Source organism: Eurosta solidaginis, chromosome 4, assembly GCF_040869045.1.
Source record: "Eurosta solidaginis isolate ZX-2024a chromosome 4, ASM4086904v1, whole genome shotgun sequence".
In the NCBI taxonomy this organism is placed as follows: Eukaryota; Metazoa; Arthropoda; class Insecta; order Diptera; family Tephritidae; genus Eurosta; species Eurosta solidaginis.
The window spans coordinates 26866420-26893362 of record NC_090322.1 but is presented as its reverse complement, the minus strand read 5'-3'; the positions used below and the strand labels follow the sequence as shown (position 1 = coordinate 26893362).

The 26943-nt window shown below is 39.4% G+C and overlaps 1 protein-coding gene across 1 annotated transcript in view; it reads right to left on the bottom strand.

Annotated features, from left to right (window-relative positions):
• Positions 1–8035, bottom strand: part of cyr (cypher) — a 28548-nt gene extending 20513 nt beyond the window's left edge. The window contains exons 1-2 of the mRNA XM_067780904.1: positions 7253–8035; positions 6643–7168 (exon numbers count right to left, since the gene is read on the bottom strand). Of these exons, the coding sequence (XP_067637005.1) occupies positions 6643–7168; positions 7253–8025 (1299 nt within the window). The 5' untranslated portion in view covers positions 8026–8035. The remainder of the gene's footprint in view (positions 1–6642; positions 7169–7252) is intronic.
• Positions 8036–26943: the final 18908 nt, after the last annotated feature.

The following is a 26943-nucleotide window of genomic DNA, read 5'->3' as shown; positions in this document are numbered from 1 at the left end:
GTAGGGTCTGCGGTATACTGTGCTGATCCGAAAATAAACAGATCCTACAGGCTGCCGGATTACTGTAGCGTGTTCCAAGCGGAAATCGTAGCCGTAACCAAAGCAGTAGAATCCCTGGAAAAAATAGCCCAAGCTGCAATCGTGTTAACTTTTATATTGACAGTCAAGCAGGAATTAAGGCAATAATCTCGCATACCACAGCTTGAAGCTTGCTCCGTAGACGTCCCAATTAGGCTGGGCGAAATTAAGCGAAGGCGAGAGGTGCACATGATCGACCAAGCAGGAAAGGCATGGGTTCAAGCGCGGGGCTGTTAAGTGTCGAAGATTATGTGCAGGTCTTACAACCTTAGACTAACAAAGTTGCTTCTATCATTAAAAAGAGAGGACTGTATACTCATGACGAGTATTCTGACTGGACACTGCCTTCTGGCGTCACATGCCTTTAAATTAGGCTTGGTCAGTGATAGCAGATGTAGGAAGTGCGGGCTGGAGGAGGAAACGATCGAGCACGTTCTGTGCTCTTGCCCTGCGCTTGTCAGGCTAAGACTCCAGCTATTAGGAGTGATACAGCTGTCAGATCTAGAAGCAGCAAGTGGCTTAAATCCTGGGAAGCTTCTAGTATTTGCCAAGAGGACGGAGTTATTTTATAACATACATAGGTCCTCGTTTTTGATAGGGTTTTTCTGTTTGGTCGTTAAAACAAACTTCTGGTAACACTACGGACTTATTCAGTCTATGTGAGGTCCTCATGGACCGGCCAGTTCAACCTAACCTAACCTTCGCCGAAGTGAGGTCTCCATTTTCCTCTGCTTTCATGGGCGGGTTCTGATAAGAATAACGTCTGGAAAAATCTCGTACAGGTCATCGTTAAATCCGTAGATCTTTCGAAAAACTATTCTGTCCAACACGCCTGAAGCCGCCTCATCTGATGTTGTCAGCGTCCTGCTATATGACTGGTATGATAAGTGACTTGTAGAGCATGATTCCTTTTTCCGAGAGAGGACTCCACTTTTTAATAGCCTAACCAATCGAAAGTAGCATTTGTTGCCTAGACTGATTCTTCACTGGATTTCTAAGCTGACGTTGTTATTTGTGTGTTCCTCGATTAATACATGTAAACAGCGTTAGTCCTTACGGTGTTATCATTGGCCTGCATTTGGAAAAGGTATTCTGTGATGTTATCTACTGCTATCGCGAGCATCCTCATTAGGAGCTAGAGTAAGTAACTTATGTGAAGGTTTTATTTAGCGCTCAGAGTAACCTTTATATTATGGCTGACTTAAGGGGCTGTTCAAAAAGAACAGTGAATGAAAGCGGGCACATTAGAGCCCGGTTGGGCCGCAATCAGAATCGGACACGCTTTTAACTTTGCTGATGTCAAATAATCTTCTTATATGCAGTCAACTTTTATTTACAACTATCACAAATCTGTATCCTGGGTTGACACTTGCGCAGTTGAATATGAAAAGTAAAATTTCACATGTGTGAAACAAATAAAATTTAAGTTCAAGATGAGTAAACACAACATCCACAAGAATATAAATAAAGATGAAAAGCCCTAAATTAAAAATATTACTGACAGCTGACAGGTTTGACCTCCTAACCAAAATGAAAGCGAAAATCAAAACAATAAAGGTGTACGCCGCGCGCTGAGAATGAGAACTCATTTAACGTACATACGCCAACCACAATCACTTTTATTTCATTATATATGTAGTATGTACATTTGCAGGTTTGTATGAATGTATGTATATTCACTAGAGTTTAATCTGTTCATCTACGCGCGTCTAAAATTGTTTATTTATTGTTTTTTAATGTTATTAACTGCTGAATCATCATTGTTGTAAGTGTTTAGCGCATGGCGCACAGTGGGTTAAGTGGGTGAATTAGATATCTCTATTTCGCGATAACTGACGTCAATTGAAAATACCAAAAGCAGTCAAATCTTCTTTCACCTGCCTCTCCCAACTTAGTGAAGTTGTCCACTTCCTCTGTTTCCCGACTGCAGTGTCGAGTGAAATACTTTCTTGGCGGGAGCGTCTTCGTCCCTTCGCGAAGTTAAGCTCTCGCAAATCAGCACAGCAAAAAAAAAGTCACCTCGGAAGTATGTATATCACGCCAAGTCCTTTTACTTCCTTTATATTAGGTCGGTTGAATGTTTGTCCGCTTTTCATACAAATCTTGCAATCGATTTTAAAGTAAATTCTCATGCAGCTACAAACATGAAACGGCAGAGACAGGTTAAGACACCGTGACAAAGGAACAAAAGGAGAAAAAAATCCGTTAGGTGGCGCACGGATTGAAAAAATTAGATAACAATTTGGAAATTTGAAACCGCGTTTTAAGTAACTTCTCGATGAGCTAGAGGCTAAAAATTTAGAGCTTAATTCAGAACTCGATGACAGCCGATGACACAATACAAAAATAAATACGGACTAAGATATTTAGAAAAAGCAAACGGAACGGAGGGAATTTTGGGATTTGTTTTTTATGTAAGTTCTCATTGAGCTACAAGCGTAAAACTAACAGATAGGTTAATACACCGAGAAAATGTAAGAAAAGGAAATAAAAAAATAAAAAAATTTTAGGCACTTCCTTTATATAAATGGAGAAAAATCAGCGAAAAATTTCTCCTTATATAAAGACATATTCTTGCTAAACTTTAGAAATTGCAAAAATATTTATGAGAAGTAAAAATATAAAGGTGGAGCGCAAGGGATTGACAAATAATATCTCCTTTCCTACCAACTTTTCAATCCAAGTAATATGGGCTCCACTTTTATATTTTTACTTCTCATAAATATTTTTGTAATTTCTATGTCGAAATTTAAAAATCAAAGTTTAGCAAGAATATGTCTTTATACAAGGAGAAATTTTTCGCTGACTTTTGTCCATTTATAGAAAGGAAGTGCTTAATAATTTTTTATTTTTATTTTAATTCAGGGCCAGCGAAAACAGTAGGGATCTTACTGCTTGCTTCTATATTACTTTGAAAAGGGGGAAGGCTATTCGTGTGGCCACATGATTCTTTCAACTAATTGAGTGTTTGTCGTAGGCTGTGTTTCGCGATCGGGCATCAAAACCGAGAAGAGACGTGCTTCAAAATTGCTGTTCACAATCACGGCCATAGAATGCAGGCCCCTAGAAGATATTCAAGTTAATGTCGGCAGTACCTTGGCAAGAGAAGAAGGAGTTGTTGGCAACAATCGGTTGATTTTGGTGCATTCTGAACATCAGGTCCATAGCAAGGTTAGTGTTACTTTTTTAAGTATTTGTTATCCCACTAGCATCAGCTATGAAGCAGAAGAAACGGCTGGCCAGGTTTGTTGGATTTGCCAAAAAACATCCGCACTGGTAAGCTCAACGAGGAAAAAGTGGAAGATTTACTAATTCGCCCACTGTGCGACGATAAAGCGGCAATGCAAATGTAAATGAGCGCGCGCTCATAAGCTCATCAAGCAAACGCTAGCAAACCGACCAGTTACCAAGTTACTGTGCCATGACAATAGAACCTTTTATGGCCCATTTCTTCAGTACGCGTATGTATGTACATATGTATATGCATACGTATGAGTTTAATCAAGGCAAGGGGGAACGATGCCTTATTGTGTGGCACAATGATGGTTAAAACTTTGTTGTTTGTCTGGAGGATATGTATGTGGTTTTGTGGAGGGAAACGTTCCAAATATGCTAATGGCAAATATTTCACTCTTGGCTAATTATTGTGACCTCTTAATCTACTCAACTATGCGAATCACTGCTACCCAGCAAATCAAGAAAGAAACAAAATAGCACAGAAAAACAACAAGAAACTAAACAATAACAAACTGCTTTTATGGCGCTTGTTTCCCTGATCATATTTATAATCTGCCTAAAGACTAAGCGCGAGTGATGGTAAAGAGTTAGGTCAGTATTGTGGGGTATAAATCCAACGAAATTTTTGAATCAATGTAACCGCATATCCCCAACATTGACAATGCTAATACAACGCTAGCAACAAAATGATTGTTATGTCCCTCTTCATAGGGGGGTAGGAAAGACTACAAAACTGTTATACCGTTTAGCATAATTAGGCAGAGTTAAAACAACAATAAGACTGGAACGCCCTATACTATCGTAAACTGCGAATAGTAAATAGCGTGGAAGGTTGAATTGTAATACATTCACCTATGATTTCTCAAATATAAACCTTTCTTACTAAGTAAAGGACCAGAGGGGCAATATCGATATAATGGAGATTTAACAATGATTCCAAAACGTTTAAACTTTTGCTTCATTTAGACTTCTGTGTTGTGACTGTTTGAAATTCCCCCAAGGGGCTTAGAATATACCCGAGACAGGTATACCCGTCGTAAGAGGCGACTAAAATACCTAAATGATCCAAGAGGTTGTGTAGCGCAACACTTTCAACGGGTTGCCAGCGCAATTTTTAGCTTCTCCAACATAATTGTCAACCTAATCTACTGGATACAAATCCTGTCCCTTAAGCAAGTGAGGCTCTGGCTACCCCAAATTCTTTATGGAACTAGGGGTGGGGGCCGGTTTGGCCAAGAAGGTTTAATGTGGTCATATTAAATCGTTCCCGAGATGGTCGCGCTTGTATCTTTAACATTTTTATTATCAGGCCTGTAAGCACAGCGACCTTTATGCAGATCTATTGTGCATGACCTTTCAGCATAATTTTGTATGTGGGTGCTTTTAATGTATCTAAGTACCTCTTCAGAATTTTTAAGAGTCACACCACCTAGATGGGAGTTTGTGCCTGCCAGAGCGACGCATTCGCAGAGATAGGGAAGAACGACCAATTTGAGTATCGGATAGATTTGACTTGCTTGGGTGATACAGTGTCCCGTATAGTACCCAGTGAGAGTTTTTAAGTTAGATTAATGAGTTCGGCTGATCCTTTCGTTGCTAGTACTTATTGGTGCTTGTTTACGGAACGTACCGCATCCATGTCCGGCAAAGGACGATCAGCATCGCTAACACTTCCCAAAACAGTCGCGGAGTGATTTTATCGCTACAACAACAACATTTGTTTGACATCGGAGTTAAAATGAAAGTTTCCTGAGATGACAATTGTTTACAAATTAAAAAATTAAAGACCAATAATTCCGGGATTTTTGGAACTTTAAAAGACCGGTATCGTCATCCCTAGTGCGTACAGATATACCACATAAACCGGGAAATAGGTTTATAACCAACAATGTTACAGGCTCGTAAGTGTCCAATTGTACGAAGAACCGTTTTTTACCCTTAACTCACGATTCCGGGAGTGCATGCAGTCATTCTTAGATCTTTAAGATTTATTCGGAAAACTTGAAATATTTTTTTAATGACTCACAGTGTTGTTTGAATAATCAAAACATATCAACTATTCGAATAATGAAATTGTATTAATAAACGTATATACAAATATCTAAAATCGAAAACTCCAATTATTCGAATAGTTTTGAGAGCCCTAGTATGTAATAAAAACGCAGTTCGAACAAAAATAATTTTTAATAATATCATTTCCATTGAAAAATTATATAAAGCAAGCATACAAAAATTAGGTGCGAAATGAATCAGCCTGAAGCATTAAATAAATAATTCACTAATTTACGCTGCTAAGGTAAATGACAACTGGCATAACGGTGTTGGGGCAGGGTTAAACGATACTTCTTTCTATTCATATGATAATCGAAGATTCAGAAACAAGTCAAACCCCAAAGGGTAGAAATTAATAATGAAAGTTATATTGCTTTTGTAATTTAGTATATCTAATTTCGTTAATTGCTACTGCTAATATATAAGGACTGGTACAAAAAGTTTTGCAAAGTAATGATTGACATTTTTTTCGTCTGAAAGCTTTTTAGTAATGAAAGTTCATTAAAATAGCACTCGGAACTATCATAGTTGATATCTGACTAGCCAACTCTTTTAAAATTATGGCCGAGTTACAATGCACTTTTCGATAATGATGTGTTCAACACAATCTAATTAATGACAGTAAGATCGCAGCAATCACGCGTTTGTGAGTACAAAGGAACTTCAGACTTAGCAAAACTTATTTCGCCGCATACAAAATTTCGGAAGCGCTGCTATAAACGTTCTATTCTTTTGTTAAAATGCAGTTGTTAATTGTGAAAAACGTTGGAAAAGTACCAAAGAGTGGGAAAAATAATTTTACTTGCAGAGTGCGAAATCACCCATAGTCAAAGCCACTGCCGAATTCTTCTTGTCGCTCGATCTAACGTTCTACATAAAAATACGTGCAATCTACTCCTCACGCATAAAATTGCGTTGGACGCATCTATATGAAGATGTTTATTGTGACGCCGACATTAGTTTCTAACACATACAGTTAGCGCTTTCTGTGGTATTGCTAAAGTTTAACGTTATTATTAACGTTTCAACCTTAACGGCATCTTTTTGTTTCGCTTAAAAACGAAATTATATTTATTTTGATAACTGCTTTAACAATAATATTTCCAAGTGTTTTAACGGAAACGATTAAATTTCCTTGACCAACATGAAAACTTACATTACTATGCATCCTTTATTTTAACGCATGAGTGCATACTGAGTAATATGTATGGATTAGTGTAACCTTGTACCCATGCAAGAAATAAATAAAATTTAATTAATTAACGCCCGACTTACCTGTTCATCTATGGTGCAACCGCGTTCATCCAATAACTGCTGCTTTGATTCACCCAAACCATCAAGCGCCGCACAGTCCACTACACGCACACCCATTGTGCCTGGTACTATGGCGCGTACGGTTAATGTGGTAGCTTGACCAACTTCAACGGCACCGGAACCATCAAGGCCACCCAATTCAAGCCAAATGCGCACGCGTGGTGTTGCGCCATTATTTACCGCATTTGTTGAAGCGTCTGCGTTGTGAAGGGTATTACTGTTATTATCAGCAGCGCTGACATTTTCAGGCAACGTAGTTACAGTTGACTCGCCAGTTATAGAGGTCGCAAGTATTTCCGATTTTTGTTGGCCTCCTTCTCCACTACCTTCTTCTGCCAACATCGTTTTGTCAAGTTTTTTTTGTTGCTCTTTTAATGTGCGTATTTCAACATTAGGCGCATCCGTTTGCTGCTCGTCAGTGAAATCTTCATTTCCATTTGTTGATGAGGAGGCATTATTTTTACTAATTGCGCGCATGCGCCCGTTTCTGGTAAGGCAAGCAAAAATAAAACACAGCTGTGCATTAGCATCGCTAACTAAACTTTACCCTCCTTCATCCAAATAAACTTACCTATAATTCTGCACTACTTTGCGTTTTAGTCCTGTTTTACCCTTTGTTCTCTTTACAGCTATGCCTTCACCAATCGGGCCTATCATCATACCCATCGCTGTGGATGGCAACTTACAACGCACTGTACGCAATATATCCGAACTCTGACGTAGCTTTTGCTCCATTTGTAACATTACGCGCACTGAAAGCTCCATTACACCATCTGCACGTGGTTCTGCGCGCACCCCACAGCCAGATGTAGGCAGTCTCAGTGTAACATTTTGTTTTGCTTTGCCGTGAGCGCTACATTCCAATGGAAAATCCTTGGCGTAAACAATACCGCGGAATTCGCGATTCAAATCAATGCGCATCGAGAAGAGATTGCGCGTGCAATTTGTATGAACCGCCATTATTTTATATCGTTTCTTTGGCAAGCTATCTTGCGTCCGTCCAGCTTGAGCTTTAGCAGCGCCCGCTGTTATTGGTGCTTTAACGGTATTTGTGTAGGGTAAATATGGTTGCGCGGGTTCTACATCCGCTACTTCGTCATCATAGCGTAAATGTGCGCGCTCCTGCCGCATTGATGCCGTCGCTGAGAATGTGGACGGCGGAAATAAACGATGTGTGGTTAAAAGTGTTGCTTCCGATGATGAAACTATCGGCACGACGAACAAAGGCACAGGTGTTGGTGTTGCGTTCAGTTTTAATGCATAAGTTACATTGACAGCCGCTCTTTCAGCTTTTGCCCAAGCACGATGACAGCATAGCAATAAAATTACCGGCAGCTGTAACATGTTAAACGACATTTGTAACTGATTTTTATGAACCGCTAAGTTAAATACAGTTGATTTTGGTATTTTGTTTTATGCCTTCCACCAACCGTTTGCTACACTTGTGGTGTATGGGTTTATGGTCGTAATTATGTTTATTTGCTTATTACCACAATGTGCTGACAAGTTATTCTCGGGCTATTACTGTTTTTTTTTTTGTACTTTTTTCGTTGTAATTTGTTCTTACTTCTCCGTAACATTTACTGCTCATTCATTTCCCATGCTCTGTTTGTTAGATTTTTGTTTTCTAAATAGTCCACATCGCCGCGCTCAGTTACCGCGTTTCATTGCTAGATGGAGCGTCTAATCGTTTATTGCCTTTGGCTATTCAGCTGTCACGAGTTTATGAATGGAAAATCAGAACTTATGAAACCTGCAACGAAACAAACAAAAAGAATTATATAAGTAAGTTAGAGAAATTATTTAAAGAAAATGACATCAAAGTAGTTACTAAACTAAATAATTTGTGTACAAGGCTGAAACGAACGGATAATTTTTATGCGGCCTGCCAAATTAAATTAATGGGAACAATCCCAGCCGATAGTTTGCTCATAAGCTAAACCGAGAAGAGGACAATCTGGCAGGACCACTGCGAGGCCTTTTCGAGGTATTTGTAATACAGCTAATGTGTGCTGCCATGAGGTGCGACTGCAAGTGAGCGTCTGTCTGGCCCCTGAAAAGACATTTTCCTATGGTACACTCCCGGCAATCCCTCCAATACAAGCTTGATGAAGAATAATTAGAGAGAATTTTCGCATCACTTTATACTTGGTTTCTTGTTTTGAAGGAGAAGTAGGTACTCTCATACTTTTACATTGGACTTAGGCGGTTATACCTTATGACCATATGGTTCTACAAGTTGCATACTGTTCTACGCACTTGATACTGTTTTAGAATTTTTGGCGATGGAATTTTAGAATTAGCGATTGTTGAAATTTGGGGGCAGGTCTCCCCAGCTGCACAAATAGGGAGACATCTAGCTGGTTATAAAATACCAGCGATCAGTAGTGTAGATTGGATACTCGTATTCTTCATCTTCGCAAACTGGAGCCATCTTGTTATAATAAGATCGCAGTGATACAGGTTGCAGTTTGAAAACTAGGTCTCTCCAACTACTCAAACAAAGATCCTCTGTTTGTTTATAATCAGAGATTGGATACGATTTTAAAATATCTAATAGCATTAATTTTGAAAATTAAAAAAAAAAAAATCGCCGCAGGGGAAAATTCGGGATTAAAAAATCTCAGAATTTTTTTTAATAACATAATAATGGTTCCATCACATTATTTAGTGTAAACGAATTGAATTTATGCTCAGAAGGGGAATTTCCGATTTCTCGCGAGATTCTCGTATCTCGAAGTCCTCGTAAATCTCGAGAGCTTCTCGACATTCTTACTGAATCGCTGTATGGACAGTTTTTATACACTTGTTTTTTTTTTACAATGACATTTAACTCATATAATAATATAATAATTAATAATATAACAAGTAAAGAAGGTTAAGTTCGGGTGTAACCGAACTTTACATACTCAGTTGAGAGCTATGGTGACAACATAAGGGAAAATAACCATGTAGGAAAATGAACCGAGGGAAACCCTGGAATATGTTTGTATGACATGTGTATCAAATGAAAGGCATTAAAGAGTATTTTATGAGGGAGTGGGCCATAGTTCTATACGTGGACGCCATTTAGGGATATAGCCATAAAGGTGGATCAGGGTTGACTCTAGAATGCATTTGTACGATATGGGTATCAAATGAAATGTGTTAATGAGTATTTTAAAAGGGAGTAATCCTTAGTTCCATAGGTGGACGCCGTTTCGAGATATCGCCACAAAGGTGGACCAGGGGTGACTCTAGAATGTGTTTGTACGATATGGGTATCAAATTATAGGTATTAATGAGGGTTTTAAAAGGGAGTGGTGGTTGTTGTATAGGTGGTCGCCTTTTCGAGATATCGCCATAAAGGTGGACCAGGGGTGACTCTAGAATGCGTTTGTACGATATGGGTATCAAATGAAAGGTGTTAATGAGTATTTTAAAAGGGAGTAATCCTTAGTTCCATAGGTGGACGCCGTTTCGAGATATCGCCATAAAGGTGGACCAGGGGTGACCCTAGAATTTGTTTGTTCAATATGGGCATCAAGCGAATGGTGTTAATGAGTATTTTAAAATGGAGTGGGCCTTAGTTCTATAGGTGGATGCCGTTTCGAAATATCGCCATAAAGGTGGACCAGGGGTGACTCTAGAATGTGTTTATACGATATGGGTATCAAATTAAAGGTATTAATGAGGGTTTTAAAAGGGAGTGGTGGTTGTTGTATATGTGGTCGCCTTTTCGAGATATCGCCATAAAGGTGGACCAGGGGTGACTCTAGAATGCGTTTGTACGATATGGGTATCAAATGAAAGGTGTTAATGGGTATTTTAAAAGGGAGTAATCCTTAGTTCCATAGGTGGACGCCGTTTCGAGATATCGCCATAAAGGTGGACCAGGGGTGACCCGAGAATTTGTTTGTACAATATGGGTATCAAATGAAAGGTGTTAATGGGTATTTTAAAAGGGAGTAATCCTTAGTTCCATAGGTGGACGCCGTTTCGAGATATCGCCATAAAGGTGGACCAGGGGTGACCCGAGAATTTGTTTGTACAATATGGGTATCAAATGAAAGGTGTTAATGAGTATTTTTAAAAGGGAGTGGGCCTTCGTTCTATAGGTGTTCGCCTTTTCGAGATATCGCCATAAAGGTGGACCAGGGGTGACTTTAGAATATGTTTGTACGATATGGGTATCAAATGAAAGGTGTTAATGAGTATTTTAAAAGGGCGTTGGACTTAGTTCTATAGGTGGACGCCTTTTCGAGATATCGCCATAAAGGTGGACCAGGGGTGACTCTAGAATAAGTTTGTACGATATGGGTATCAAATTAAAGGTGTTAATGAGTATTTTTAAAAGGGAGTGGGCCTTCGTTCTATAGGTGTTCGCCTTTTCGAGATATCGCCATAAAGGTGGACCAGGGGTGACTTTAGAATATGTTTGTACGATATGGGTATCAAATGAAAGGTGTTAATGAGTATTTTAAAAGGGCGTGGGACTTAGTTCTATAGGTGGACGCCTTTTCGAGATATCGCCATAAAGGTGGACCAGGGGTGACTCTAGAATAAGTTTGTACGATATGGGTATCAAATTAAAGGTATTAATGAGAGTTTTAAAAGGGAGTGGTGGTAGTTGTATATGTGAAGGCATTTTCCAGATATCGACCAAAATGTTGACCAGGGTGACCCAGAACATCATCTGTTGGATACCGCTAATTTATTTATATATGTAGTACCTGCCAAGATTTTAAGGGTTTTTTATTTCACCCTGCAGAACTTTTTATGGTAGGTGTCACAACCATTTTATAAAGTTTTTTCTAAAGTTATATTTCGCGTCAATAAAACAATCAAATTACCTTACCATGTTTCATCCCTTTTTTCGTATTTGGTATAGAATTATGGCATTTTTTTAATTTTTCGTAATTTTCGATATCGAAAAAGTGGGCGTGGTAATAGCCGGATTTCGTTCATTTTTCATACCAAGATAAAGTGAGTTCAAGTAAGCACGTGAACTAAGTTCATTAAAGATATGCCGATTTTTGCTCAATTTATCGTGTTAACGGCCATGCGGAAGGACAGACGGACGACTGTGTATAAAAACTGGGGTGGCATCAACCGATTTCGCCCATTTTCACAGAAAACAGTTAACGCCATAAAATCTATGTCCCTACCTAATTTCAAAAGGATTGGTTAATTTTTGTTCGAATTATGGCGTTAAAAGTATCCTAGACAAATTAAATGAAAAAGGGCGGAGCCACGCCCATATTGGAATTTTCTTTTATTTTTGTATTTTGTTGCACCATATCATTACTGGAGTTGAATGTTGACATAATTTACTTATATACTGTAAAGATATTAAATTTTTTGTTAAAATTTTACTTTAAAAAAATTTTTTTTTAAAAGTAGGCGTGGTCCTTCTCCGATTTTGCTAATTTTTATTAAGCGTACATATAGTAATAGCAGTAACGTTCCTGCCAAAGTTCATCATGATATCTTCAACGACTGCCAAATTACAGCTTGCAAAACTTCTAAATTACCTTCTTTTAAAAGTGGGCGGTGCCACGCCCATTGTCAAAAATTTTACTAATTTTCTATTCTGCGTCATAAGTTCAACTCATCTACCAAGTTTCGTCGCTTTATCTGTCTTTTGTAATGAATTATCGCACTTTTTCGGTTTTTCGAAATTTTCGATATCGAAAAAGTGGGCGTGGTTATAGTCCGATATCGTTCATTTTAAATAGCGATCTGAGATGAGTGCTCAGGAATCTACATACCAAATGTCATCAAGATTCCTCAAAATTTTTTCAAGTTATTGTGTTAACGGACGGACGGACATGGCTCAATCAAATTTTTTTTCGATCCTGATTATTTTGATATATGGAAGTCGATATCTATCTCGATTCCTTTATATATGTACAACCAACCGTTATCCAATCAAACTTAATATACTCTGTGAGCTCTGCTCAACTGAGTATAATAAGTAATATATATAATTAATAATATAATAATTATATATAATTAATACATATAATTTTGTACGCAATATTTTATTTTTCAACGATTTCAACGATTTTTATTTTTCGTGAGATTCTCGAATCTCGAATTACTCGTAATACTCGCGATCTTCTCGACTTTTAATTCAGTCGCTGCATTGGCAATATTTTATACATTTCGGGGTTTTTTACTTGTGGTTTTCCGGACATTTTGGCTTGTGCTCCAGAAGAAATCGTAAGCTCTATATAAAACAGCCAATGAATCGATTAAGTTGAATGTCGAGAAGCTCGCGAGCCTTACGAGTAATTCGAGATTCGAGAATCTCACGAGCCTTACGAGTAATTCGAGATTCGAGAATCTCGCGAGGAATCTCTTATCGAACTTGTTCGAGAAATCGTAAGCTCTAGTTTTTTTTAATTAATGCAAGTGGAGAAAGATTCCGACAGCCATTACCCAGGGAATGTCCTTTTACATGGGGTTCAAGCAGCTCACTACTTCCGGTCGCTTGCGGCCAAGTATCCTCTGAGCAGCCACTGAACATGCGTTTAGTAGTCAGATAATGTGAGAAGGAGACAGCCTGGTTATGGCACTCTGACATAATCGGTTCAAGGGCTGGCTGGGGATGTCATCAGCATAGTCTGTCCACCACAAGATGCGGATGCAAGCGAGTGTCTGTCTTGGATCAAGCGACTCGCTATATAAACGTGCAAGTAATACTTTCATCGCCGCTGAGCGAATTGTGCGATGAGCTTGGTACCCGTCACATAAAACCTCACTCGAATGAAAAAACAATTAAGGCCTCGGATAAGAAGACAACACTTTCGGTTCCCTTAATGAGATTGCCGCATATTCTCGGCTGGTTGGTGTCTTCGTGAAAGCAAATGCCGACATCACCGTCAGCCAAGAAATGCGATGGACGAAGCAAGTAAGGAACGAAATTGAAAATTGTAATATTTACTGGAGTGGACATGCAAAAAAGCGTCGGATTTGTGGGAGACTTTGTCCTCAAGTAATGACATTCACGCCTGTGGACGAACATATCGTTTAATATAACATTCATCTGCACCCATGCATCGACAGAGGATAAAGACGGTGGTATAAGCCATGCTTGGTGGTTTTAACGACAGGGTGGGCAAGAAAGATGTTTTGGCTCCACAGTAAGAAAATTGAGCCTACACAATGAGGCCTCTCCTAATGGACCGAAGCTGATCGACTTCACCGGTGCTCGAAACATGGTCATATCCCGCACGAAATATACATCAAGCTACATGGCTGTCCAGCGATCGCAATATACGCAATCCGATCGACCACGCTGTGATAGACGGACAGCATGCCTTCAGTGTTTTAGAGGTGCGCACGATCCGAGGACCTAACATTGACTCGGATCAATATCTTGTCGAAGCCAAATTACGCGCCAGTCTCTGCGCCGCTAAAGCCAAGGAACAAAAAACACTAGGAAAGCTAGACGTTGAAAGGCTGCAATCGCAACAGACTCCCAATTATTTCACAACTCGATTCGCACACCTGATCACTGAGAGCACAACTGAATGCAGGAGCATTCAAATTGTGCGACTTTTTATTCCAAAGTTCTGTGGTGGCGTCTTAAAATATTTCCAAAATTAATTCGTTTTCGTAAAGGAATCACGAATTGTAAGCCTACTGCTAGTTTTTAATAAAAAAATTTTCTTATTTTTTACGTTTACTCGTTTACTTTAACTAAATGAAATAATTTGGCAAGTAATTGAGCATGACGAAAATAGTTAACCTATCCATGGCTTTAATAGAAGTTAAGCAACTTCACTATTCATTAATCATATCTGGAGCAGCATTGCATCCGCTTTAAATAGATTAATTCATTTATAAACAAACAAGTCTGTGTAATGTAAACACTCATACAAAATACACAAAACTCCATGACTTAATTGCCTTCACACGTTTGTCACCGAAACTGGTTAACTGGCATATCACTGTTGTATCTCTAAGAAGAAACACACCCCCACTTGAAGCTAACATCAATTGTTTTTTTTTTTTGCTTAAGATTTTTTTTGGCTTATTATATCAAAAAAATGCTTTTGTATTAGCAGCATCGCTTAAATATTTAATAACGCGCTTAATCATCTGAACAATTTTGGCCCCGCCCAAAAAAGTGTTCCAATGCTTTCCAAATATATACTTCCGATACTTCTGCCACTGCAAACGATACTCAGAATGTTTTCTAATATGTATAACAGGTCGGTCGCTCATTTCTCAGCAAAATTCATTTGCTTTAGCAGATGTTGTCAAATGAGTCAGCATAAAGCCTGTCGGTTCCCTTATTTGAAGCAAAAATGAAAAAAGTAGCACACTAAAAATTAGAAGAGTAGCTCGGTATTGATGCCCTCAAAGGTGTTGGGTGGAATAACGTTCGCCTATTTCCAACAGAACTGCTTACTGACAGACTATCGTCTGAGTCAATTAGTCCGCAGTCTGTGAATTTGAAAGTAAGTGACGAATCGACTCCTCTTATTGGGACTGACCCTTTCAGCCAAAACAGAGTTTGTTCTTTTTAAAGGAAGGTCAGGATGTCTAGCTTCAGCCCACACTCTATTGCCGGGAATACTTCACCTACTGTTCGACACCATTTCTTGCAAAGTGGATTCATTAAGGCTCACCAACTATGAAAACGTGATTCAACATTTTGGACCGTAGAAGAAGTTAAGAACTGCCAGTTTCTATTAGTACTACAGTACCCGGCAGACTTTGTTCTGTCCGAAAATTGGTTTGCCTACGTTTAAAGAGTAAGCCTCGCTGTACCTATTCACTCTCTATCCAACTCTCTTTTACTTTAACTTCCATGCTTTTTCTTAATCTTCTCAATCCTCAAAACCTAATTCCATTTATCTCCCACCCACTTCCACTTCCATTCCCATTCCTGTTCCCACAATCGTACTCACACTAGCACTACCATTCCCTTTGCTACTCCCACTTCCAACCTACTCCCACTGCCACACCCTCTCTCACTCCCTCTACCTCTCAATGTCCTCATATATAGAATATCATCTGATCGACCGATTTTTATGAACCATTAGAAACTATTTGAACTAATAAAATTTTTAAAATTGCATTCATTTTCTCATATTCTCCAACTATTTTTCTTCATCCCCTCCCTTCTCTTGTTCGTTTCTTTCCTATCTTCATCTCGTACTACATTTTAATATCAATTTGTACCTGCCACTTACTATCCTCTCCCTAACCTGTTTTTCTTCCTCTCCCCTTCTCTTTCTTCACCTTTCTTCCCACTCCTGCCTATATTCCCTTTTTCTCTTTTTCTTTTTTCTGCCTATAGCTTTTCGTATACCTCTCAATTTCCATCTCGCGCTTCTTCATAACTACTGCCCCTTCTTACAGTCCTCATTACAACAGCTTACTTGATACCCTACTGTGAAAACACATTCTGGGTCTCCTGGTCGACATTTTTGTGTATATCTCAGAAGTGGGATCACATAGGAACCTATAGCTCAGTTACAAAGCACCTGCGAAACTAACGCAGCTACAATTTTTACAATTAGTTAATCGATCTTGACTTATATACAATAAATTAGCCTAAATACTATTTTTTGGAATAGGTTGGCTTCTGGACCACCTACTGCAAAGAAAGGGTCGAAGAGGCACCCCTGTACTAAATTTCAATCAAATAGCAACATAAATAAAATTTTTTCGAATGGGTCGGCCAGCGATTGTAAAGCCTATCTTATACTATGGAGTCCTTGCCATTCAGCATATTCCACCTGTAGACCTGGTGGGGAAGAACATAGTGTTTCAGCAATCCGCACAAATTAAGGGAGAAGTTCCACCAAGGTTGAAGCTGCGACATGTTTGTCTATTAATCTTTACAATAATTTATTTTAAGCATTTAACTCATGCAAATAAAATCTAAACTAAGTCACTTCATTAAAAATTCAAATTGCTGCAACACTCAATGAGGCGACACTAAGATAAATTAGCTGATGTCTCTTATATCTGACAAGCGGAATGTTGAGTACTTAATGGACTTGAAGAAATGTCAACTAATGACAATGGCCAAACACAAACTACAGCAAATAACAGCAACTCTTTTATTCGAATGATAAAAGCAGACCAATAACGGTAGCTTGAAAGAAGGTTAAATTGTTTTTGAAGGATGAGAATACCAAATAAAACTATTCATAAATAACAAAAAAAATTATGCAATGAAATGTGAGGAGCACCTGTTGCATATGTTATGTTATTAACTAGTGTATATTATAGACATTCAAAACTGCTACAATAAGAACAACAACAGACATTCAAAATGGACAAAGAAACGCAAAGTTTGTCCCAATAAAAGGTATATAATATCGAGGGCAGTTCAGTTTCCAGCCACAATAACTTACTTACTTAGTTAGCGCTTAACCGTTAGACGGCTATGGCCATTCAAAAATGCGCGTCAGTCGCTTGTTGTTGTATTAACGATAAAGACACTCCCCGAACACTCCCCGTTATCGATGTTGATGGTCCTTTGCCGGATATAATCCGGTACGCTCCGGTAACAAAACACCATTAAGGTACTAGCCCACCCTCTCGGGAACGATTTATATGACCACATTAAACCTTCAGGCCAACCCTCCCTCCCCGCCCCCTAATTTCATGAGCAGCTTGGGGTCGCCAGAGCCTCGTCTGTTAATGAACAGGTCGCGGGTAGGTGAGGTTGACAATTGGGTTGGAGAAGCTATATATTGCGCTGCAACCCCTTGAGAATGTTGCGCTACACAACCCCTTGAATCCCCCAGTCGCTTCTTCGTTGGGCTAACTGACGCAAATTGTTAGCACTAAGGGAGTTTAAATCGTTTTCCACCTCGTCCGACGGAGTGGAAGCCGAGTCAGTGTCAATTGACTTTCTCGTACAATCAATCACAACTAAAACATGAACATTATGCGGGGTTTTCTTTAGAATTTTGGAGACTAAGTTGCTCGTAGCCGTCTCCCGTCCTCCTCGCGCTCTCGCACACGAATCGCTGGCAATTTGTACCCGTGTATGAACAGCGACATAGGCATTTTGAAATACGGTCAACTCTACACACAGCAAAGCGGTAAACAACAACACATCTATTTTTTGGTTTGCTAATATTTAACTGTTAGTTGATTAAGTAATATTTATCAATATTTATTGACTTTGACATATGCATTCGCTATGAGATGATTGAAAATATTGCAAAAACTCCTTATTAACACATTTTTATTAACCAAGTTAAAGCAGATGGCTATTAAAAGAAGTGTAAAATGAGTGGCAAAAAAATAATAACCCCGCATATGAAGGCATTTGTCTGTTGTCACTTGTTTGTTAACTCCTCTGAGTTAAAAAGATACTTGCCGTTTAGACGAGCCTCTTCCGAGCTTACGTGTATTCGATTCTAAAATGTCATACTTTTTATCATAGAGAAATTTGTGTACACACATTTTTTTATACCCATCTGTACTTGTACACAGGGTATTATAATTTTGATTGGATAACGGTTGGTTGTACAGGTATAAAGGAATCGAGATAGATATATACTTCCGTATATCAAAATCATCAGTATCGAAACAAAATTTTATTGAGCCATGTCCGTCCGTCCGTCCGTCTGTCCGTCTGTCCGTTAACACGATAACTTGAGTAAATATTGAGATATCTTCACCAAATTTGGTACACGAGCTTATCTGGACCCAAAGTAGATTGGTATTGAAAATTAGCGAAATCGGATAATAACCACGCCCACTTTTTATATATATATAACATTTTGGAAAACACAAAAAACCTGATTATTTAGTAAATAATACACCTAGAATGTTGAAATTTGACGTGTGGGCTGATTTGAGACTTTATATAAAAATTTGAAAAAAATTTCTTAAATGAGAGTGGCACCGCCCACTTGTGATAAAATAAATTTTACATATATTATTAATCAAAAATCGTTAAACCTATCGTAACAAAATTCGGCGAGAGGTTGCCTTTACTATAAGGAATGCTCTGAAGAAAAATTAACGAAATCGGTTAAGGACCACGCCCACTTTTATATAAAAGATTTTTAAAAGGGTCGTGGACGAATATAATAAGCTATATCTTAGCAAAAAAGAGCTTTGTATCAATAGAATTTTACTTTCTAAACTGAATTATAACATTAAATTTGAAAACACAAATTTTTTTGAAAAAGGGTGTGGCACATCCCCTTTTATGACTAAGCAATTTTCTATGTTTCGGGAGCCATAACTCGAAGATAAATTTACATATCGTAATGAAATTGTATACACATATTTTCCTTATAGCAGGAAATATTTCTAGTAAAAATGGACGGGATAGGTTAAAGACCACGGCAACTTAGATATAAAACAAGTTTAAAAGGGTCGTATACTAGAATAATAAGCTATAACTTAGCAAAAAATAGTTTTGAATCAATGATATTTCACTTATCAAGTTTTACTGTAAGAGAAAATGAGGAGACATTTTTCTTTTAAACGGGCGGTGCCACATGTTATGTAGAAAAGTAATTTATCTGAAATGAAATGTACAATTGAAGCTCACGCTGAGTATATAATGTTCGGTTACACCCGAACTTAGACACCTTTACTTGTTATACTCAGCTGAGCAGAGCTCACAGAGTATATTAATTTTGTTCGCATAACGGTACCCCGTAACGGCATAAACTAATCGAGATAGATATAGACTTCTATATATCAAAATGATCTGGGCGAAAACAGAAATTCATTTAGCCATGTCCGTCCGTCTGTCTGTCTGTGAACACGATAACTTGAGTAAATTTTGAGGTATATTAATGAAATTTGGTATGTAAGTTCCTCTCATCTCAGATAGCTATTTAAAATGAACGAAATCGGACTATAACCACGCCCACTTTTTCGATATCGAAAATTTCGAAAAACCGAAAAAGTGCGATAATTCATTACCAAAGACGAATAAAGCGATGAAACTTGGCAGGTGGGTTGACCTTATGACGCAGATTAGTCAATTAGTAAAATTTTGGACAATGGGCGTGGCACCGCCCACTTTTAACAGGAGGTAATTTACAAGTTTTGCAAGCTGTAATTCGGCAGCTGAGTATGTAATGTTCGGTTTCACCCGAGCTTAGACTTCCTTACTTGTTTTAAATTTAAATCCTGTCTTTTATTGACCTCGAGTCAGCATACCAAAAAGTAAATATAACAAACCAGGTAGATAAAAAATCTCAAAAATATTCCAATTTGTGTACGCAGTAATTTCAGCCTTCTCAGGGTTGAATACAGGTAAAAAATGTGAATTACGGTGGATGAGTACAGGAAGAAGTGGGTGAGTGAATCGACGCATACGCGCCTTGACAGCCACTTTACTTTCGACGAATACCAATACGAGACTTTGAAGGGCTTTGTCTGTCTGGGAACCAGAATTTGCAGCGAAAACAATGTCAGCTTGCAAATGAAAGGGATAATAACTCTCGCCAACATGTGCTGCTTTGGATTTAGTAGGCAATTGAAAATCACCCGACGAGGAAAAACCACACTGTTTAAATGTCTCATCACACTTGTTCTGATGTATGGCTTAGAATCATGGACGGTGTCAACAGACGACGAGATAACGGAATGCTCTCTGTACGATGTAGGGTCTGTACATGATGTTGACGACGCCTTTCGAAGGAAGCACAAAAATTACTCCTATCGGCACCCGTATTTGGAAAGAGAGGAAGGAGGAGCCCTCCGCTAAGTTGGGAGAGACAGGTGAAAGAAGGCTTGATCTATTTTAGAGCTCGCAATTGCCATCAGTTTTCATGAAACAGGGATAACTGGTGTAACTTGTTACTCTCACAAACCTAACGTTGTTCCGATACGAGTAACTACGAGTACATACTCGAGTACTGTGCTCAAGTACCGAGCAGTTTTTGTTGTTGTTGTTGTTGTAGCAATGCTCGCCCCACCTAATAGCCGCGACCGACCACAAATTGTCATCAATATCCTCTAACGGGAGTCCAAGCAAACTTGCCGTTTCAACAGGGGTGGACCATAAGGAAAGGGGTGTTAGAGGCGTTGGTTCCACATTACAATTGAAGAGATGGTTGGTGTCATGTGGGGACACATTGCAAGCGGGGCATACATTTTGTATGTCGGGGTTGATTCTGGATAGGTAAGAGTTTAACCTGTTACAGTATCCAGAACGAAGTTGAGCAAGAGTGACACGCGTTTCCCTGGGGAGTATACGTTCCTCTTCCGCAAGTTTTGGATAATTTTCGTTAAGTACTGGATTCACCGGGCAATTCCCGGCATAAAGGTCCGACGCCTGTTTATGGAGTTCACCAAGGACCTGCTTGTGTTTTTCACTTCATACGGCTGGGTTCTCAGGTGCCGTATTTCCTCAAAATGCTTACGGAGATGACTCCTTAAGCCCCTAGGCGGTGCTGGTTCATCAATCAGATGTCTGTTGGGATGCCCAGGTTTCTATTCAACAGGAACTGTTTGGTCAGCATCTCATTTCTCTCCCTGATGGGGAGTATTCTCGCCTCATTATGCAGATGGTGTTCTGGGGACATAAGAAGACAGCCCGTGGCGATTCTGAGAGCAGTATTTTGGCAGGCCTGTAGTTTCTTCCAGTGGGTGATTTTTAGGCTTGGCGACCATATGGGTGACGCGTAGCACGTAATCGGCTGGCTAATTGCTTTGTATGTAGTCATGAGCGTTTCTTTATCTTTTCCCCAAGTACTGCCAGCGAGGGATTTGAGGATTTTGTTACGGCTGTGAATTCTCGGAACAATTACGGCTGCGTGCTCACCAAAATGTAGATCCTGATCAAACGTCACACCCAAGATTTTGGGGTGTCGGACAGTCGGTAGCGTAGTGCCATCGACGTGGATGTTCAAAATGGTCGACATTTGGGGCGTCCATGTTGTAAATAAGGTCGCGGAAGATTTAGTCGGTGATAATGCCAGGTTTCGCGAGGCGAAAAAACTGGAGAGATCAGGGAGGTAGCCGTTTATTTTATTGCATAGCGCATCGATCTTTGGGCCTGGGCCTGTGGCCATTATTGTGCAGTCATCGGCGTAGGAGTTTTTGTAGTCTATTACCTCGTACAAGTAACTGTTTAGGTACAGTATCGAGCTATCGATTACTCAACAACTTCTGAGTCTTCTTCAAAAACAGAAGTTGTCTGTGCATTTAAAATAAAAGTAAGAAATGTAGGGTAATTGTGCTGTTTATGAAGCGCCCTTAAATCCAGGCCTACTTTTTTTTAGCAAGGTATTGAAAGTCGCAGCCAGGACTTAGAATCCGAAACCTAACATATTTTGTCCGCTATGATTAAATGAACTAATATACATACATTTTGGATAAACTTTATTGAAATTTTATTTCACGTTCACCATAATCCAACGTTTTTATAAAAGGGCAACACATTAATGCTCCAAAAGCTCGTAAGCCGTGTAAACCTCCAAACTTATATGAAAAATCGTTTTATTTGAGAGGTTTCCATGGTCATGAGGCAATTGCGAGTTTGAGTGAGTTGCTTAACCTTCATATACTCGCGCCAATTATTGTAACATCTGTACTCGCGCGCACGGTTTCATAGACAGACAGTTGATACCCCTCACAGTATATTTTTTTACATACTTTTTTTTTTAATATTATAATTATTTTAAAATTTAGGGCATAATGACTCATGACGGGTATTTTGACTGGACACTGCCTTTTGGCGTCACATGCCTTTATGTAGGATGTGCGGGTTGGAGGAGGAAACGATCGAGCAAGTTCTGTGCTCGTGCCCTGCACTTGCCATGCTAAGACTCCAGCTATTAGGAGTGATACAGCTGTCAGATCTAGAAGCGGCAAGTGTCTTAAGTCCTAGGAAGCTTCTAGTATTTACCAAGAGGACGGAGTTATTTTATAACATAAGTACTGGTTTTTGATAGAGTTTTTCAGTTTGGTCGTTAAAACAAACTTCTAGAACACTACGAACTCAATCAGTCTATGTGAGGTCCTCGTGGACCGGCCAGTTCAACCTAACCTAACATAGGGCATAATGAAACAAAATAGTGTGCATAGTACGTCATTTACTAATTATTTTCCAGACTTTCAGTCTATCACAAATCATTCTTAAAATTAGAGATATTTTTCTTAATAGAAAAACAAAAATAAAATCTGAACTTCATCTTAAAAACAAAATAAACTTCTTAATAATATTAAAATGCATATCAAAGTATATACATATTTATCTATGTTTCGCTCGCTTGGAGTGTTTTTTGACTACTACCCATGGCGGAACGACACAAGGTGGCAGCATGGAACAGCTGATTATAAACTTTTTTATTTGATTTGATACATCAACTTCCGGCTCAGTACGATTTTGACATTTGTCCATCGAATTTACAAAAACAGAATACATGGGATTTTTATTTATGTTTGTAGGTATGTTACGATGCTACCACCTTGTACCGTTCTGCCATGCTACTACCGATTCCTCAAAGACACCAACAACATAACGGAGATAAAGATAACTTCGCGTGGAAATGAAGAAATGAGAAGGCAATAATTACAAGGTATTTGTGATATAAAATTTACTTTGAAAATAAAAACGGATATCAGAGAGATGTCTCGGAGCTTAAAGAGAAAATTTCTGGCCCTGCCATACTATAAAACCAGTATGCCTCAGTCATGAAATATAAATTGTGTGTGATGACTTTCATGAAGATAGCAGCGCGAAAGAATCAACACTCAAAGCCAGTAAATAAACAAAGTTGATTAAATTGACATTGATTAAGTTGGAGTGCTTGAAAGAAAATTTCTTAGAAAGATTTACGGAATTCAACGCTTTGACGACGGCGAGTAACGAATAAGACTTAATCATGAGCTGTACGAGCCATAGTGTACAAGTACAAGTGTGTTGACTTATCTGTCAAGCATTCTGACAGGCACTCGCTGGATTCGGAATGACAGCGAATTCAAAATGGATACCATTACCGAGTGCGCCGAATGATTGAAAAATTGAAAAAGTCGATACGATTGGTAGTCAAAAATGTTGTCGTTGAGACCAAAAATGCGACTCTAGACCTGAGATTTCCATCAGGTGAGCGAGGCTGTTTGTAGTTTTGACGTTTATCGCTTAGTGAACACACTTGGTATAGGTACACTATGGTACGAGCTAAAAGTACACATCAACATATGTACATAGTTATGCGAACGAAAGATGATGCTCCCGCTATAAATGTATCTTATCGGAACCTCCCAAGGAAGCAGAGGAAAAGAGCGGCGCCCACTCCGCTGGAAGGAGCAAATTGAAAACGATTTGAATTCCTTTGGTGGTACCAATTGGCGCCAATTAGCACAATGAAGAAACGACTGGCGCAACTTCTTGGACGGCCATAACCATTTAAGCAGCTAGGCACCATTTATTTAATTTAGTAAAATTAACTTCCACCCATTACAGATGAGCAGGTCAAGTTTCGGGTGAAACGGGTGTGTCAAATTTCCGATGAACAACCTCTTCACATGCCTTATACATCTTTCCACCAGCCAGCACGATTGCAGAACTGGCAGTCCGCGGGCACAGTCGTCAAGAGAGCTTCTGTCCAAAGATATATCCAAAAATGATTACACTCACTCGTTAAAACGACTACGCAGAGCTTGGTTAAAAAAAAGGAGAAAATGGTTTAAAATTTAGACTCAAACTCCTAAACGTGTAGGGAGCAACAGCGTGTCTGTAGGTCAGCACTAGGAAGCGGTGTTCACCCTCCTATGTAGCGTAGTCGAGGATTGATGATTGAAATTTCAGAACACCCTCGGCATGGTTTGTTAGACCCTGAAGAAAGCTTTTACAGGCACTATAACATAACCAAAGATGGTATTGCGTCAGAATTGGATCTAGTATTGTAGACAAGAAAAAGGCAAAATAGACCCCACAGTTCAGTCCTCAATCTATCGATCTATCTTTGCTCTATCAAACCGAGTTGAATTGATTTGAATCACCAAAGTACATTATTTGGAAGTACTAGTGTTTAGGAAGGAGTTTTTATTGCGCTCACCATTTTCAGTTCGAAAGTTTTTGTATTGCACAAGGACTGTATTTTAAATTAAGTTTTCGATTTTGCTGTCAAGTACACAGTTTTTTTAACCGACACTCGTACTTTGAGACCAAATCCTGCATGATTTCTTTCTTCAGCAATTTACCAAAGACATTTATATTCCACCTAACGGTATCTACAAATTATTTTCAGGAATTTGACAAAAATATAAATTTGAAACAAAATTCACTTCAACAAAACGCGTAAATTTTCTGCGAAGCATTTAAACGATCTGCAAGTGCTGGCGAACGAACGGACGCAACTGACATCTCAAGCCGTGAAAAATTCGCAAAGAAGTTAAGCACAAAACGCGAAATGCAAATCTTGCATATAACGCTCGCACACAGTTATGGAACTGCTCGTAGTAAACATAACGCGCGCGATTCGAAACGGTAGACGTAGTAGCAGGTTCAAATGCTAACGCGCATAGCGAACGATCAAACGCTGCCAAGTGTGAAAATATAATAAGCAACAAAAGCTAACAAATAACCGAACAAAGCGAAGGGGCCGGGCTTCAAAAGAAATGCAGATGTTATTCCTTTGTTAGCTAGAAAAGTCTTCATCAACGCAACGGTAGCAACCATAAAGGGCTAGTAGCAGTGATGGCATCAATGGTGGTGGCAGAAGTGGTTCCAGTTGTGGTAGCCGCAGCCAAAAAACCAGCATTTGTGGTGCGCATAAAGCAAAATTAAACAATTTGTCTAGAAAAAAGAAGCGAACTAAAAAGCTTAGATTTTCCTTACATCTGTATTTAGTAGATGTTATGAATTCATTGTAGCAGTGTACACATGGGCGTATACCGAGGGGGAAAAGATGGTAAGTGGTGCTTCCTCGCTATATGTAAGCCGTATGCATAGTGAGTATGCGCTCGGCCAATTGAAAACTTTCGTTAGCTTCAACCATGCCATGCTATACTCCTAGCTTCTTTAGGAACTAAAAAGTTGGGCCACAAGCTATCGAGTAACCGTCAAGCGTTAGTCAGTTTGGTATTCCCATACTATCTAGCCTTCAAACCCGAAACCCACAAGAATGAAACTAACCTTTACCTAGTATATCATGTAAACCTGGGAAGTGTACGAACTCGTAAAACACCTACTTAGGTAGAACAAAAGTCAGCCTTTATTTGTTGTGTCAATTGATTCATTTATAAATTAAAGTTTTCAGTAAATCGCATCTTTCTCTCCAAAATTTAAGAAAAATGATTTTCCACCAATTGTTGATAGGAAGAATTTTGGTGAAACGCCTTCAAAGGATTTGCTTTGTCAAACTGTTCAGGCCATCAAGCAAAAAGGACTCCAACCATGCAGAGATGATGAATACATAAGATACGAACAGAGGTAAGGCTGTAGTCAGAGTGGTCAAATATCTTCATTTGTTCTAAATGTGATTCGTGTAATGAGAATGAGAACAAGAATACCCCTGTCCAAACTAGGTTTAACTCTCACCAGAAGCGTTGGCAACAATCTAACTATCCTGCATCGAATCGCACTATTTCCGAGCTAGAACAGAGCTATTGCACTAAGAATTGGTACCAGTTCTGTTGTTGAAGCGATAAGGACACTCCCAGAAGGCCTTGGGGAGTGTTATCGATGTTGGTGGTTCTTGGACGGATGCAGATCCGGTACGTTCCGGTAACAAGCACCATAAAGGAACTACCCCGACCATCTCGGGAACGATTTGGTATGACCACATGAAACGTTCTACTTCAAGTACCCGCTCCTGCTCGCGCCCCACGGCGCCACCAACTCATACGGCTGCTCCCACTCATACCTACAATCTCCGTAGTAGAGTCGGGAGCAATGCCGAGCATCAGCCCCTGCCCCCGTCTTCTCCCCCCTCTTTTCCGGCAGCAATTGTGTAGGTCAGAGAAACAGACTCTTAGTCCCTACCTCCCTTTGCACCGTTTGCCAGCACAGAATATATATGTTTGCGACATCCGCCCAATGCAGCTCCTACCATGGACGGTGCCACTTTCCTAGATGTTCTGGTCTCCGCGACGGCAACCCCCCGACGGGTTTCATTAAGCCATGCTGCCAGGCCGCATACCCAAATACACCGGGTACCCCAATGCTTACCCAAGGACGTCCAGTCCCAGGGACACAACAGCAGTTGCGTCCTAGCCTTCCACAACCCAGGCGGAGTCACCCGTCACTTACTCCCAGAGTGACGACGTCTCCCCTTATGCACTTCAGAATTCTGCAGTTAAACTGTAATGGATTAACTGGGA